Source organism: Leptosomus discolor, chromosome Z, assembly GCF_034619465.1.
Source record: "Leptosomus discolor isolate bLepDis1 chromosome Z, bLepDis1.hap2, whole genome shotgun sequence".
In the NCBI taxonomy this organism is placed as follows: Eukaryota; Metazoa; Chordata; class Aves; order Leptosomiformes; family Leptosomidae; genus Leptosomus; species Leptosomus discolor.
Window position 1 is genome coordinate 74,543,879 of NC_141419.1, and position 16,373 is coordinate 74,560,251.

The window sequence follows — 16,373 nt, forward strand, 5'->3', positions numbered from 1 at the left end:
CAGATTGGGACTGGTAATAGGTAGATGAACTGTTCGTGAAAAATTACATGACCAAGTGATTTTACTTCTTTATAGCTCATCAAGATGTTGGGAGTGCTTAATGAGGTGAAACCGTATTGCATAGGACATTAACAAGATATTGTATTTCTCCTCTTGCTTCAGTTGGGCATTTTTGTGCAGCCAATTTAATGATAATGCCACTTTACCTTTTTGTATGATACAAATCGGGATGTTCTTTTTGTGTGTAGACTAATGTGTAGTTGATAGCTAACGTGCAATCCAGTCTCTTTCTTACACTGTTGTATCAAGCATGAGTAAATTACATAACTGATAATAAATGTACTGCCATCTCTGAATGTTAGTAGTGAAAGGAATATAGAGGTTGAGAAGGTACATGTCATCCGAGGTGTTTGTGCACAAACACACGTGGTGTTGTTTATTGGGTTGTCTGTTACTGTCGTGCTTTAAATTGTTATCCAGTGAAGAAGGAAAACCAAATGACTTAGCTGATCAACCATATACTGTGGATAATGAAAAGCAAGTAATGGAACAGTTCATGGTTACCCTTTAGGTTAGAAAATTCGTTGGACGAAGTAAATCACTGAATGTGTTCACAAAAGTAAGGATTGGTTTTTAAGTGACTTGTGAGTTTACAAGCTATATTAGGAGAAAAATATCACATCAGATACAGTTTCATTGGCTTTTTATCTTCATATACTGTATCCATAAAAACAGACAAGGCTAAAAGGGAAGGAAATCAGTGTTTTAACGCAGTAAAATTCACATTTGTTAACCTTTAATAAAAAATGCAATATATAAATCCTGCTAGAAGTGTTAATGATGTTGCATGTGTTTTGTATAAAATAAGCAGAACTGCTCTCTCCTGTCCCACAAGAATAGCTGAAGACTCAATCAGACCACCAACCAGTGGATTTTTTAATAGGATCCAGTTGTACTTTTGTCCTGCATTTGTCTTTAATCTAAACCCAGTTGATTGCATTTATACCTTATTTACTGATAGATCCTGTTAATATATTTTAACTCTTATCAAGGGAACAAATTAACCATTTTTTGTTTCCTGAGGCAAATGTCACTGTTCCATCTTGAATTTTCTGAGCGTTGTCCACTTTTCAGTATACTCTGCTTTTCAAGCACCATCAAGTCCATATGCAGATTTGTGCTTTCTAGTTGGCAAGTAATCAAGCTGATACATTACCAGCTGGTCTGGAATTTTTTTCTTTTAATATGATGTCGCTTCTGCTGTGATGGATTAGATGTCTTTGGAAGCAGGATGTTTTATTGCTTGTAAGTCATCTAAAGGCATTTTACATGGTTGATCTCTTCACACCTCTCTCTGCTTCCCCTCTTCAATTCCTGTCGCACTGCCTGTGGTCTGACTGACATGATGATGACACTGGCCTTTCTATTAATCTGTCTACAACTGGGCTTATAAAACAGCATGGTTGGTGGCACTCTTCACTGGATGTTGAGTAAACTGCTGTACAATGTGCAAATACTTCTTTATTCAAAGACTGAGAATTTGGTTCTTCTCCAACACAGTTTTACAGTAGGCAGCATAGTATCTTTTCCAGCTTTTCTGGAGCATTGTATAAAACACTTTACTTGTTATACTGATTTTTTTAAAAAGTATTGTTAGTGCTTTATCTTGTAATGAGGTAATTTCTTTTTTGAGAGGACAATTGGAAATGTTCCATTAGTAGAATTTCAAATTTTAGCTGTTAGCAAACGGACTTTTTTTGGTTTAAGTTACCAGAGCATCTGTGAATTATTAGCGATGTACCATTAGTACACTGATTCATTATAAACCAATAGAACCATTTTTCAGTTACAGAAGCAAACAGAAAACATCACTTTGCAAATTCTAGTCTGTTCAGTAACCCTGGCGTGGTCTGTCTGTCCATATTTATAGGACCACGCTAAACATTCAGATCTAAAATGTTGTTGAAGACTATATATTTAGCTTTGGGTTTTTTTTAGTATATTCAACTCCATGACATCCTTGCAATGCTTTCTTCTTTTTCTTTGAAATCTGGAGACTGTGAAGTTGAAAACAGAGTCCCTGATCTGGAGATTGAGGAATATTCAGTAGCCTCTTGCTAGTTATCCCCTTCTCATGCCACCCGCTGCCTAAAAGGCATAACAAAATAATAATACTAAATCTAACTGGAAGTGTCAGGTGTAAAACCACAATATAGTGCTACTTTCAGACTATAAAAAAATAGCAATTCAGATTAATTTTTAGTGCTTATGGCTGAAAGATGTTCTAACTGTTGTTTTATTGTCTTTGTACTACTTTGGAGCTGCACAGGCTGTGATGGAGTAACACTAGATGCTGTACCATACATCTTGGCATAGAAATGGCAGAATAGTTTAATTATATTAAACCTTTCAATTACTACGCTACAAATGACTATTTGTTCTTGATGAGTTTCTCATTCAAGTAACCCTTGACCTCATAAATTACTAAACTCATACTGAAACCTACGCTTTATAATGCCAGATTTTTTTCCCATTTTTGGTTTATGCAGTTAACTTGTATCAAGTTTAAAAATAATGTTTTAAAAGAATCAATTTCATGGTGAATGCATCTAGTCAAACAAGTAATTTAAACAGCATCTCGCTTGTGTGTAGCAGACCGTTTTACAAGTAACTGAGAGTTTTACCAGCCTGTGTTTCAGACCGGTTAATTGGTTGTTTCTTATATGTGATTTTGGGACTTAAACTCCTTAACTTCAATATACAGAACCTTTCCTGGCCTGGTCTGGAGTACTTAGTTAAGATCTTTTTAGCTGTAGTCTTATTTAATAGTTCATTATCAAGAATTGGTAAAATGGTGCAGATTTTGACTATGTTTTCAAAAAGCTAGTGATACTATAACCTTTTAGCTTGTCACTAGTGGTCAGCAAACTTGCCATATGATGATTTCTAATGTGAAGAAAACTCAATTAGTAATTGTAAATGTGCAGAATTAAGACTTACCTTGAGCACCAGAACCCCAGAGTTTAAAGAGGTGATTATACCTTCATTAGACCACAATTTTGAATAGTAGGTTGATCTGTAAGGTGAGTGGAAAGTGCTTAGAAAAATCTGTTGCATTAATATATTTTAGTCAAGTGATACTAATCTTCCCATGCTCTTAAAATATCAATGGCAGCCATATATTTGCTATATGCAATTTCCTTTCCATTGAGAAGCTTACTCCAGGTGTAACGCTAGGTTCTGTTGGCAAAGCTGCAAGTCAGATTCAGAGGCAGAGGGAAGGAGCTGCCTGTCAGTGTGCAGAAGCCGCATTTCCCTTTCTGCTGGAATCACTTGACAAGTTTGCTTTTGTTTTTCATTGATACAATCATGAGAATTGGGGCATCACCAGGACATAATCTTCCTGCCTTCAGGTGCTTTTCTTCAGAAATAATGTAGCTTTTCAGTGATGCTGTAAAGGCACTCCGTAGTCCTAGGCACACAAAGGCAAGCCTTAATTCACTTAATAAAGTAACAGTAGCTTTATTACAGATCCTGTTTTAAGCATCTTCAATATTATTATCAGTAGCCCTCCTTCAAGGAGGCCATAAATTTTATAGATGCTGTCTGTCTGCCCTAGAATTTGGGCATCCTTTGGAGAGGAGTGTGGTTTCTTTGGGTATGGGTTTTTTTTATGTAAAGGTTGTTATGGTTCCTGAGATATCCGTAGATCTTTCTTCCTTTTTGTATGTGCAACTCTTGATCTACTGCCTATTATTTAATCTTTCTCCTTGAAGTGTGGGTCAGGATAATGTAGGGCATGTGGTATCTTGATGCAATAAGTGAAGAGTATGTGTTACTCTTTTGCTTATCCCTTCCTATGGGACCTTTTTACTAAAAGACTTCTCAGACTGGTAGAGCTCCCTACTGCAACCTACCGTAATGAAGGAATAATGCTGGAGCTTGGAAAAGGAGAGATTCTAGCCTATTACCTTTTAGTTCAAGGGTCAAGAGAACCATACAGTTCTTCAGCATCTCGTGGTATTCACCTGTCTTCTCAAAATCCTTCTGGTCATAGCTGGCTTTTCCAGCGTCATTGCTGCAAACCTCTGCATTAGATTACTAAGACTGCTTCCCAATACTAGAAGTAGTTCACTTACCTGGCTTAAAACATCCTCTCGTAGTGTAAAGTGCTCCCTTTTTTCTGTATCTATGATTGTTCATGCATTTCCTATCATTTTGAAGGTAGTGACAAATTGATTTTGCACATGGGTGTTCTCTATAGTCCTGTGTACAAGACTGTGTCTGATTGTGCAGTGTAATTTTCCTCTTGGTATCCTTGTGCTTTATGAAGGAACCTGGAAGCTGTGAGGGGCTTTACTCAAGCAAGGTCCTACTCACAGGGCGTGAAGGAGTTCTGCCATATTTATAGGTGGAGAGTTATTAAATATCAAGAAATGGAGGTGAGTCTAGAGCTGCCTGGAACAATAGTTTAAAGCAATGGCTTGCTGTATTTTTGAAAGCATTGGCACTTCCAGAGGCCTGGACCTAGAAAACTTAAAGCACAGATTTGCCTCTTCTGATGGTAGGGCAAGGAGGAAATCCTCAGAAATGGCTCCCATAGAAGTCCCTGGCACTGGAGTTACTGGGGGTTCACAGAGCGCACAGCATTCTGGCAGGCAGGAACTGAAGCTTGTGGTGGCAGTGTCTTTGGGAGCACTTTTTGCTTCAGAAACATTGTATGTTAACTTTTTCCAAAATGGATTTATTTCACAGTTTCTGCTTTCAAACCAGAAATGGGCAATTGCAGTTAGTACTGGGCTTCCATTGCCTCTGTATGGACTTTGCATGACTAATGGTACTCCCATCAGCAAAAGACCTGAAGGGAGGTTGAAAGCATCCTACATTTATGTACTCCGCTCTGTATGTGATACGAAACAAGTGAAATAGGCACAACTGGCATCTGATCTTACGTGCGTGAGAGCATGAATCTTGTAGCACTGCAGGTACTGCCGAATAAATGGATTTTCTTTTGTGTTCATACTGGCCGTTGGCTTGGAACAGTTTCAGCAGTGTAAATGTGCGGAACCAACTACAAAGCCCGTAGAAATCCTGTTCTTTGCTGTTGATACAAGAATACATGTCCGTACAGTGTTTTGGTGCTTTGCAAACGTGAACACACTATGCAGATGTTATTTACTCAAGTGCTAGATTTATGTACATGTTCAGGCAAACGCAGATGAATCATCACATATGCACCTCTCCAGAAAATACTGTTTAACTGCTATCTGAACAGAAAACATGCCATTTGCAGAAGGGATGTCATAATAAGGATTGATCTTTGGACTTCTCTTTATTCTAAAGGTTATTTTGACGTTCAACGTCACAGGTAAACTTGGGGGGGATGGGCAGTGTAAAAACTCAGCACTTCTGTACCTGTGTCTCACGTTTTGTTACATGTTGAAACCATAAACTGTAGTTAAAGCTGGCATATTTTGCTGCCGAAATCAGTGTACTCTGTTGTTAGTATTATATTCTGAAGTAAAGATGAATATAGGCAGTCTATTTAAAAAAAAAAGACACAAAAGCTCTGCAAGCCTCTGAAAGGTATGTACTTAAAGGTCTTGAGTGTTGAGTTTCCACTAGCTATTTGTATTCCTTAAGTTCTTTAGCTAAAGATGTAACAAAAAAAGCAAACCTGAGTGAGTGAAGGTAGAGAGGACAGGAGTGGTGGTATAGTAAAAGCTATTAATAGGTTTATTGTAAAATTATCTTTGGATATGCTCCATTTTATATTTGTTTTTAACAGATGAGGGCAATGATAATAACTAAGTTTAAATCAATTTTAAATTCAATCGGTTATTTTTGATATATCTTAAGAATATATTTGGATATACTAAGAAGACTTATAAAGAAAATTGTCCTTATATGCAGTGAATTGGCATTTTTATGTCTATGTGGTATGTGGAGGGGGATGTGTGTGTGATTTTTAGATGTCCTCCAGATAGCTGATTTTAAACAGGGCTAATTTTCAGCATTACTCTTTAGGATTTTGTATTTTAACACTTTAAGTATGTAGCTGATAGGTAGTATCTGTTGCAACCCAAAGTACTTCAGAAAACACAGTGGTTAAGAGAGGAAGCAATAAGAGCAGTAACTTAAAGCGTTCCTTGTAGTCTTGTGTTAAATGTGATGTCTGATTTCAGCTTCTGATTAATTCTTTGGAATAAATTAAAATTAAAGCTGTAGATAGATATTAATGGAAAATATGTTACTGTGCTATCATGGCACACATTTTGGTACAGTGCTTCCTTCTCTGTTCTTGTTTCTCTTGTCACTCAAGAAGGGATGCTACTTTGCTCACTCCCGGGTTGGATATTGTGAGCCCTTGTCTTGTCTGTCCAGCCAGCACTGGTTGTATGATTCTTCATCTGGAAGCCTGATTTTCTCTGTATAGATATGGTGCTGCTGTTCTCATATCATCTATGTGTCTTCCAGTTGTAAGAAAAGCACATGCTTATATAAACAGAATATGCTGGGTTAATGAGACATGGAAGGCAAAGTATAGGTGTATGTTTTTGGCAGCTACCCTTACTATTTCTTTTGAACAAATTAGTGGAATGTAACCAAAGAAATATAATACACTGTAGTACGTTATTATGTGGTAAAGACTTGCGTGAAAAGAGCTGATAGATGCTAGTCTATCTAACCTCAAAGGCTGTCTTTACTTCCATCCACATACATGCAAATCTCAGCAGTGCTTTTCACCCTCAGAAGCTTTCTGTCCTCACTGTCATCCGTCTTACGTCCCAGATCCATTATAACATGACTGTATGTATGTGTAAAAAATGTAAGTGTATGTGTAAAAAAAATCCATTTAAAAATATTCCACTCTCCATCCTGATGTATGATGCAGTATTTTATATTTTACAGTAAGCACCCCTCTGTATTCATCTTCTAGTTCACTCCCCTTTTTCTTGTCTCTCACTTGAGTTTGCCAGTACTGTCTGCTCTCTGGAATAGTGTGTCTGTGCTGATTTGCCAGGCATCCTATTTCTTCACTCAGAGCAATTAGATACCTTGTTTGAAATACATTTCTTTCAGCAACTACTTGTGATCTGAAAAGTGTGGTGTCTTGTGGCCACTGGAGATAACAAAGATGTAAAGTGTTCCACAAAGCACTGTGTAAATTATTTTGTGGAATATGTGTGTAAGTGACTGTACTCCTCTTTGCAAAGACTTAAGAGCCAAAAATATCAGCCAGGTCTTTTACAAAGCTACATACAAAGCTCAGTTGGAAGTGTTTCAGGTAATCTTTTGTAAAAAGAATTTTTTTTAAAAAAAGAAAGATAAATTGGAAAGCCATACAGACTAGAAATACTAATTTGCAAAGCATTCACCTTTCAAAGTGAATACTAATTTTTCAAAGCATTTCACTCACACATACCTGGGAGGAGTTGTACATAAAGGCTGTGATAGTGTTGAAATCTTGTCTAGAGAAATTGCTTAACCTATCATCACACAGAAATGCTAAGGAAGACAGTCAGGTTTTCTTTTGGGTTTACTTCAGCAGGTCATATTTTAAAAACAACAAAAGCAGCTCAGTTACATAATTCTGATTATCCTAATACGTACTTAATTGTTCTGTTGCAAATTTTTAATGTTGCCTATACAGACTTTGGATGCAGTGGCACATAAAAGTCAGCTGGCAGTGAAATACTTAGCTTCTGAGAACTAGAATTTAAGAGCATTACTATGGCTGATAGTGTTTAACCTCAGGTGGTGTTCCTGGGAACGGCCCTATGCATAGCTTGCTCCAGACCACAGCATATCACTGTCCCTTCCCATCAGCTGGGACACTTTCATTCCCCTCCCTGCTGCATAAGCGGAATTCCATATGGAGTCAGTGAACGTGTTTTAGGAGGAATGCTTATGAGACATAGGTGCATTACTAGAATCCCTCTAAATGGATGAGACCACTGCTATGAAGAAGCACATGAGCAGGCACACATGAAGTATCATTTCAGGATATGAAGTATCTCTGTAGGAGGAGTAAACGTTGCTAAACTTCTGCTGACAGTTTTGTCCGTTAGAGCAGTTGTTCTGGTCAGACAAGGGGTCCTTTTTAGCCAAGTGGAATGTCAGATAAAGAGGCTTCTAGCAGATTTTTAGGGAAAAGTATGGAAGTGTTAACTCCTGTAAAAGAGTGGATTGAGCTAGTTGATTTAAGATGAAGTGGCTACAGATCCATTCCACCCACTCTTATAAATCACTGTAGTCCGAACAGGACCAGCAGGAAGGCACATGTGGCTGCTCCAGAGGCTGTGTAGATTGCAGTAGCACTAACATAAACTAGAGTGGATTTACTTTTTAGCATCGGTAGTGATTTAAGCTATGGGTTCCACTGTGTGGTTAGTAGGTCAACATTTTTGGTTTCTAATTTGCCAGAATTTCCTTTCTTTTGTTTTATGTTTTCCTTTTTTTAGATGCAACTTCTTTTACCTCTAATACCATCCTTTTCCTTATTGCATCTGTTGAAAGCTTTTTTTGTTTCTTTTAAAGTCTTCTGTAGCAGTATAAATATAGAGCCTCTAATTATGGTATTTTTTTCTATGCCACCTGCAAGCATTTTACCTTTTTAGCGGCACAGTTGATTTTCTTTAAGTTACTCATTTTATGTAGTTTCCCTTTTTGAAACTTAATGCTATGTGATGGACTTTTGGTTTTTTCTCTTCTACGAAGACACTGAATTTGTGCATGCTTTGGTCACTGTTATAGGCAGCTTGTCTGTTGTTTGTGGACTCGGCAATCAAAATTGCCTCTCTCTCCTGCATCTTCTAAACGGTTGCTCCAGAAAGTAGATTTTTGTGATGTCTGAAAAGGTAATCTCAGCATCACAGCTCAATGAAATTTTTGCAATGTGAATATGGGGAACCCCAGTCTCCCATTATTAGTGCATTTCTTGTCCGTGCAGATTTGGGATAGATGAATGAACCATTTCCTTGGTTAATACACAAATTCAGAAAATTATGTAATTCATAGCTCCACCAGTCACCTTCTTGCAGTCGTACTCACTTAATTCTATAAAAGTCTTTGAAAAATTCAGACTAGTGGGGACACTGACATGACTCTGCAGCCTTTCGTTAGATATAATGTGCATGAGGTGTTACTTTTTTTTTTTCCCCCCAGTAAAATTGTTCAGTAAAACAGCAGCAGATAAAAAAATATTTTATCCATTAAATTCTCCAAATGCAGCCTGGTAATGTTAAGTGACTGCCTGATTTCTGTATTTGTTTACAACAGATTAATCAGAGTGGGTTGGAAGTAATTTTGTGTTGGTGAAAAACTTGGTATTAAAATTTTGAAATCGAATGAAAAATAATACTTTCAATCAGCTTTTTTTCATGTTAAGTAATAGATAGATATGACTTTGTATTCATATATTACAGTATCTAAGTTTTCCTGTACATCTTATGTTCATGTGTGTTGTGAACTGGCTAGATGAGGTTCAGTAACAGAACATACAAAGGCTTTCTGCAGGGCCTGGTTACTCAGTTTACGCGTGTCAATTTAGTAACATCAGTTCCATGCTGCTATGCTAATTTCCATCAGCTGAGGTTCTGGGCACCAATCCTTTTATTGTGTCTTGACTTTTCTAGCACGTAGGTTAAGCAACATTTGATAACCATATGCTCAGTGTATTGTGCCAGTAGAATATGACTTAGAAGGTGGAGTGTGGGAAGAGTGGGAATAATTGCAAACGTGTATTGTTAGATTTTATTGACTTCAGAAAGTGGCATAAATACAGTGCCAGCTTCTTTATAAAACAAGGCCCCCATGTGGAATCGATACATACAGTGAGATCCTGTAATAGTAGGAAAGAAGTCTTAAGATTATATGGACTTAATTGATTGTATTTTCTTCTAAGGTTATATCTTAAAAATTTAGCAATCCCAAAGTAAACACTTAAAAACACAAAGCCAGTATGTGAATGCATGTCTAATGTGTCAGACATCTGAAGCATTTTTGGAGTCTTTATATTTTGCTTCAGCATCCATTAACAGACAGAAAGCTTTTCACCATTTAAGCAAGTGGGGAAGACAAAAGATCTTCTCTTTACGAACTCACCTCTTCTGTGCTGGTGGGATTGAAGGGAGCTGTAAAATAGTTACTTCTGATTATCTGATTATGCAAGAACTACGTAGGTGAGTGAGTATTTAGAGAATTTCAGCTTCCTTTGGATATTTTGGTGATTGGTGTACCTCCTCTTAGGAAATCTGGTAGGGAACGAGTGTGAATGATGGTCATTGGAGCAGAAAGCAACTAGAGAAACGAAAGTGGTTGGAGAGCTGAGAGCATTCCAGTGGTAAACTCAACTGTATAAACAGTGTTGGGCATCTGATTGTGTTGGTCTGGTTTGGTGTAGTTGTTTCATCTCTTGCGTATGAAAAAGGGTTCCTTTCTAAGTCGAAAAAAGCTTACTTGTTTTTAGAGCTGAATGACATCTTCTGAGTTAAAGGGAGAAGTTACAGTAAATTGGAAAATATTTACATCTGCAAACTTCTTTCTGGAAGTTTCAAAGTCATAGAGCCCACTTGCAAAGCTCTAGGCTTCAGCAAACTCCATTGTGGTGTGATGTTTAAATGAAGAAATATAGTAACATACCACGGAGTGTCCCTTGGGTTGTGGAAAATCACTTCTATGCTACTTCTCATTTAGTTACTTACTATTTGTAACCCAATTTGTAAGCCAACGTTGTTATTCTATATTAGAGACAAGTCATGTAGCATATCTTCTTTTTTCTGTAGGTATGAAGAAAATAGCTGTTACTTATGTGAATATAAACAGTTGTACTTTCATGCTGTTATCAAAACTTCCAATTTCAAAAGCCACTGCTTAACAATCATTTTAATTTCAGCATACATCTAGGGCCTATTAATGCAGATATTCTTAACTTTTCCTTAGATGTGGAAAACAATGACCGCACATTGCTGATTATGTCACATTTTGATTACAGACCTAGAAATAGGAAAACATAAATTTTAGTCAACATTGGGCATCCAAATAAATAAAAACTTTATTTGCAAAATTTGTTTGACTAAATCAATTGATGCTGTTTTACTGCTGAAAATAGAATTGCTGAAATAGAAATTCTGTCTTGGCATCGGCAGTCACTGAAATATAACTTAAAGTCATTGTGTTTTCCTTGGATAGAGGCTACCTTGGTATTTGCCCACAAATGCAGGAGACTCAGTGCTAGTCTGCTTACTACCATCATTTTCTTACATATGTGTTTCTAGATATTTACTGCTTTTAAACCCAAGTACTCTCCTTACAATGTAATGACCTTTTCCTAATCATTTCTTCATATGGTATAGCCTTAATTCAAGAGGCCGTGTAAATAAGATTGCAGACAAACTTCAGTGAGCTCAAGGGGCTGATGTCAATAGTCTTCCAGTAGAGGGGGTGTGGTGGACATCCTCTGGGTTGTGGGTCCGAAACATCTCAAATTACTCAGCCATATTTGTCAGGTTAACACCAGCAGGCTGCTCTGGCAGCTAGCTGCACTGACACCTTTCTTTGTTATGCTTCCATGCAGCTTTAACTTCGTCCCCTTATTTAGCAGTCAAGGAGGCTGTTGCTGAAACAGGCAAGAGAGCTTTCTTATCCTGCTTCTCCAGTACTATGAAAAGTTCCATTTATTCAATATATTGATGGAGGTAAATTCAATTTGATGTCACTTCAGCTGCTGGAGATGTTGCAATATGTCCCTTATAGAGATTAGTATTTAGGTTCTGATCACATGTAACCATGCTAACGTATCAGATACTAATATGGCACTGAGATAGCAATGCTAAAATGTAGGTATGCGGATATTAAAATACTAATTGTTGAAGTCCCCTTTAATTCAACTTGTATGTTTTCTGAAATTTGAGAGGAAGTGAATAACAAGTACTGCACTTCATTTTCAAATGTTTGCAGGTTGTAACTGATACAATTCTGCTGTATTGGAAATGGGTTTTCAAAGGTTTCAGCTGCATCTTAGCTGGGGAAGCAGAAGTTTCCGTCTCAAAGCCACCATTTTTTTTTCTGATATTTGTTACTAAACACTCAGCTCAAAATTCCTTTCTAAAAAATAAGAAACACTTCCTGCCACGTTGTCACTGTTGAATTCTGATTTATGTTAGTTGGTACAACTACATTTGGTTTCTTCTATTAGAATACATTACTAGATAAGCAAAACCATTGTATAGATACTGTAAGAACTGCAGAGAGATGTTGCAACTTGTTTGGGCTTTTGAAGCCTTTTTTTTTTTCTTTCTTTCTTTTTTTTGTTCCCCCTGCACATGGAGCCTTAAACAGTGTGACTCCAGTTGCCTGTCTAGGGTCTCTACTGCCTGCTACAATAAGAGTAACTGTTCCTGTTGTGCATTTTTCTGGTGCAGCCTGTGATAAAGGAAAATTAAAAATATTTGGCAATAATTACAAGGAACAAGAATGTGCAAACTAAGTCAGGGCTAAATATTTCTGTTGATATGTTGACAATAGCAAGTACTGATGGATATAATTTTCGATGTAAAAACTGAATGTCTATTTTGACAAGTCAAACATGAGTAGACTTTTGGATCAAATAGTATTGTATCAAATACTATCAAAGACTAAAATTTTCACGAAAACAGTAATCTGTGGACCAAAATAACCCGCAGATTGCTGTCTTCTCCTAAGAGGCATCAACAATATGTTTTGATATTGTACTTGCAATTTTAAAAAGTGATTCGGATATACTACTAAATTAGAATATTTTCTTTCTCAGTCATTCTGTGGGTCTCTGTTTCTGCCTTGACAGTTGGTGTAATTAGTGTCAGTGATGATTGGTCTTTCCAAGAAACTGCATCTTCCTCAGTTATGTTGTCAAGGCTTATAATCACCTTAAAACTTGCAACTCTATATTACATCATGTTCTTATGCCTCCTTGCTGCACAAGTAAAACTGGAACTAATTTAATTAACAGTTTTCATTCTTTATAGGCATTATTAGGTATTCTTAGTAAACAGGTGAAGTCAGCTGGAACATGCTGGATTTTAAACTAAGATGATTGTAGAAAACCATCATGTCTTATGTATAATACTTCTTACTACCAGAATCACGTTAGTGGGGTAGTCTTCTATATTTAATTTTAGAAAAAGATAATTGATTTTGGAAGAATTTTTGGTTTTTTCTGGTGTTCTCAAGGTCCTTAAGAAACCCTCACCTTTGACTGGAATGTTTAGGAATTGTACGTTTTTGACAGTTTATTTGTGTCATTGGTGTAGTCTGGTGACAAATTCTGCATCTGAAGTGTTTACCAATAAGAGTATTATGAAGCATACAGCTTTAACATTTAAATACAAACACAATCTAAAATTTCTTAGTTACTTTTGCTGTTTTGGCTTTGTTTTTGAACACTTCTTTCATGTGCTTTGCTCTTTGCCTTAAGTCTGTATAGTTCTTCACCAGACCTCCCATGCTGTTAAATGTATGGGTGGAATGGTAGTTTCCAAGCAGGTCACTCACCCCTAAAGAAAACACTTTCAGGTCACGTCATATAACCTATATTATAAGAACAGCTGTGGGTAAGATTCTAAAAATTAGTATCCTGATCTTTTTACATGGGGTTTCTTGATGTTTTGGTTTGATTTGGTTTTTTAGATGAGAGAGAGAGAATTGTAATTATAATATTAATACATTGGTCTCTTTTTTTTTTTTTTCTCATAGATAAAAAAATATTTCGAACTTGAGCCGCTTGCACGTGGAAAGCGCTGGATCCTTAAACCCTGCTCCTTGGATGATATGGAGGCAGTAAAAGACAGCTTCTCCCTTCTAATAAACTTGCTGGAAGAGAGAGACTTCGAACCTTCAAGAATGTGAAACAAAGGAGAGAAGAGTGGTTCTCCAGGCATCACTGTACCTGCTCATTCTGCTCACAGCTTAATTATGGTGTGGTATCAGGACTGTGCTGTTGTTCATAAACAGTTAGTGCAGAATGTCCTTTTGTTAAAATAAATACTCTGTGAATCAGGTACAGAACTATTTCCAGTAAAGTTGTCTACACTACTGAAATAGGGAGTTCCTCTTTGTTTACCACTATTTCGGCACACTGCATGTTGCTTTCTTGCATTGTGATCATCCTTGGTAGGAAATTTTACACGCACAAAAATAACATAGTCTGTAAAGGAGGAATTCTACCTGCTACCTTGTTTTTTTGAAAAATAACTAATGTCTTAACAATTTGTAAGACTAATTTGTATTAGCTTGTTTACTGACTCCACAGTATAGAAAGCACAGCCACTGAGAACCTTAATAGGATACTTTAAAGGCAAGAAGTTTCATGTTAATTGAAAGGTTATTCCCGCAGTTTTACTAAGTGAAAACACAGTTGACGAGTTAGTTGATTCCACTTCTAACGTCACAGCATAACCTTGTCAAAGGCAGAACTATTATTTGGAAGTTGCCTGAAAGGTAAATTAGCAAACAAATGTGTGTGGATAACAGTATTTAGGAAAAATAGTTGACATAAACAGGTGGTCTCAGTAACAACATTTATAGGAAATGTACAAAAGTTGGATAAGGTAATAGTTTTCATTGAAAGTAGTTTTCCATAAGAGAAGCAAAACAATCGTCTGTTAATTCAGCTGTGGAGGCTTTATTACTAGTTGGAAGTGTGACTGATTTCAAATAAGGATTGCTTTCTTTATCACTTAGTCGTAGAGTACTACTGTTATTGTAACATTGCCAAGGCATCTATACCATAATTAAGGGCCTTCCAGTGTTTGTACTATAAGCTGCTCTCTTCAAGGGATTATAACTTGTTCTTTCAAACTTCCTCTGGACTAAATGTTACGTAGAAGACAAAAAAGTATTTATTGGAAAGAACATTTGTAATACTTTTGGAAAAATCCTGTTTGGTTCCTGTAACACAGTGCATATTTCCTCTTTCCAAGTTTTCATTGTAGGTTTGCAGTTTTTTGGCTGCCTTTTGTTGATTTTTTAAAACCTTATAAACCAATTTTGTCCATTAAAGAAACATGGTAGGTTGCTGGTTCACCATTAAGTCATTCATAACAGGGTATGTGCGGATCACTCACTGGCCTGGTGCACACCTTGAATATTGTGCCTTGTGCGTTCAGCTACCCTTGTGCATGAGTGTCTGCAAACAGAAACTGTAGTGATGTGTCAGTGATTCTTCATCAATTCTGCTTGTGTTTCGAAACTTGTAACTCCTTTTTTTTCAGGGCTTTAAGCCGCATATCTTTCCACTCTGAGCATTTACTTTTTAAGATTGAAGTTTATTGTCATTTCTCACTAGTTTATTAGGGGATAAGAAAATAGCAAGGAACAGCTTTTAAAGGCTTATAAAAGCCATTTCTCTATTACTTGCAATTATACTCTTTGTTAAACAATTCTTTTTAAAACAAGTTTATTGTTTACTTTTCAATTTCCCTGGATTTCTTGCATTGCTCCCTCAGAATTATTTCTGCGCAAATGCATGGCCTGATGATCACTATTTTAACTTGCTTCCCATTATCAGAAAGAAGCTGGGAAAACTGGTAAGCTTCTTGTTTAATTTTGTGATGGAACAGGCAGAAAGACTGAAGCACATCTCTTCTTCCTTTGTTTTTCTTCTCTTTCCTGCCAGGTCAGTTGCCTCACTCCTAACACGCTTGGAAATACCAAAGAACTGTAATTGTTCATTTTAAAACACAGCGAGAAGCCCTATGTTGGTTTGGTTCTCTCTGCAGTTTAGACAGAACACAGCTGCCCGTCAGTTTCTCTTGTGTGGGCTGAGGAGGCTCCTTTCCCTGGATTTAAAGAGGAAATTGATCTAGTTTACAGTTCTAAACTCTCTTTTAGCTGATGTGAGCTTAGAGGCTACAGAGTCCCAGATTACCGCAAGGTCCTCGGATTCTGTCCTATTTAGGGACAACGATAAATAAGAAATGGTGAGGAGGGGTGAGAGAATTTTTTCTCAGAGAAGGCAGGCAATTTGGGGAGGCAAAAAGAGGGGTTCAGAACTTTTACTGCTTTTTCAATGAGCATTACTTAGAAGATGACAGATTACATTTTTTTGCTGTTTTTTCCCCTGTGTCCGATATTAAAGTTATGGACCAAAAGCCAGAAATTAAAAGAAGCCCAGCTGTATTACGTTCTTAAAACCATGCTTATACGTACCATCAGTGAGTCTGGCCTGAAAACTTCAGAGTTTCTGAGTTACATTTTTGTCATGATTTCTCAACTATGCACTGTTAAAGGTGCTACCTGACTAACATGCAAAAGGCCTAAGTAGTCAATGAGTATATGGATTTGGCATATGCCAATGGCCACTTAGACTAGGACCTTTTGATGCTTAATGCTTT

The 16,373-nt window shown here is 37.0% G+C and overlaps 1 protein-coding gene across 2 annotated transcripts in view; it reads left to right on the top strand.

Annotated features, from left to right (window-relative positions):
- The window catches only part of ARL15 (ARF like GTPase 15), a 209,997-nt gene extending 196,110 nt beyond the window's left edge, over positions 1-13,887 (top strand). For both annotated transcript variants that reach the window (XM_086479832.1, XM_086479833.1), the window contains one exon: positions 13,735-13,887. In XM_086479832.1, coding sequence (XP_086335958.1) covers positions 13,735-13,887 — 153 coding nt within the window. The remainder of the gene's footprint in view (positions 1-13,734) is intronic.
- Positions 13,888-16,373: the final 2,486 nt, after the last annotated feature.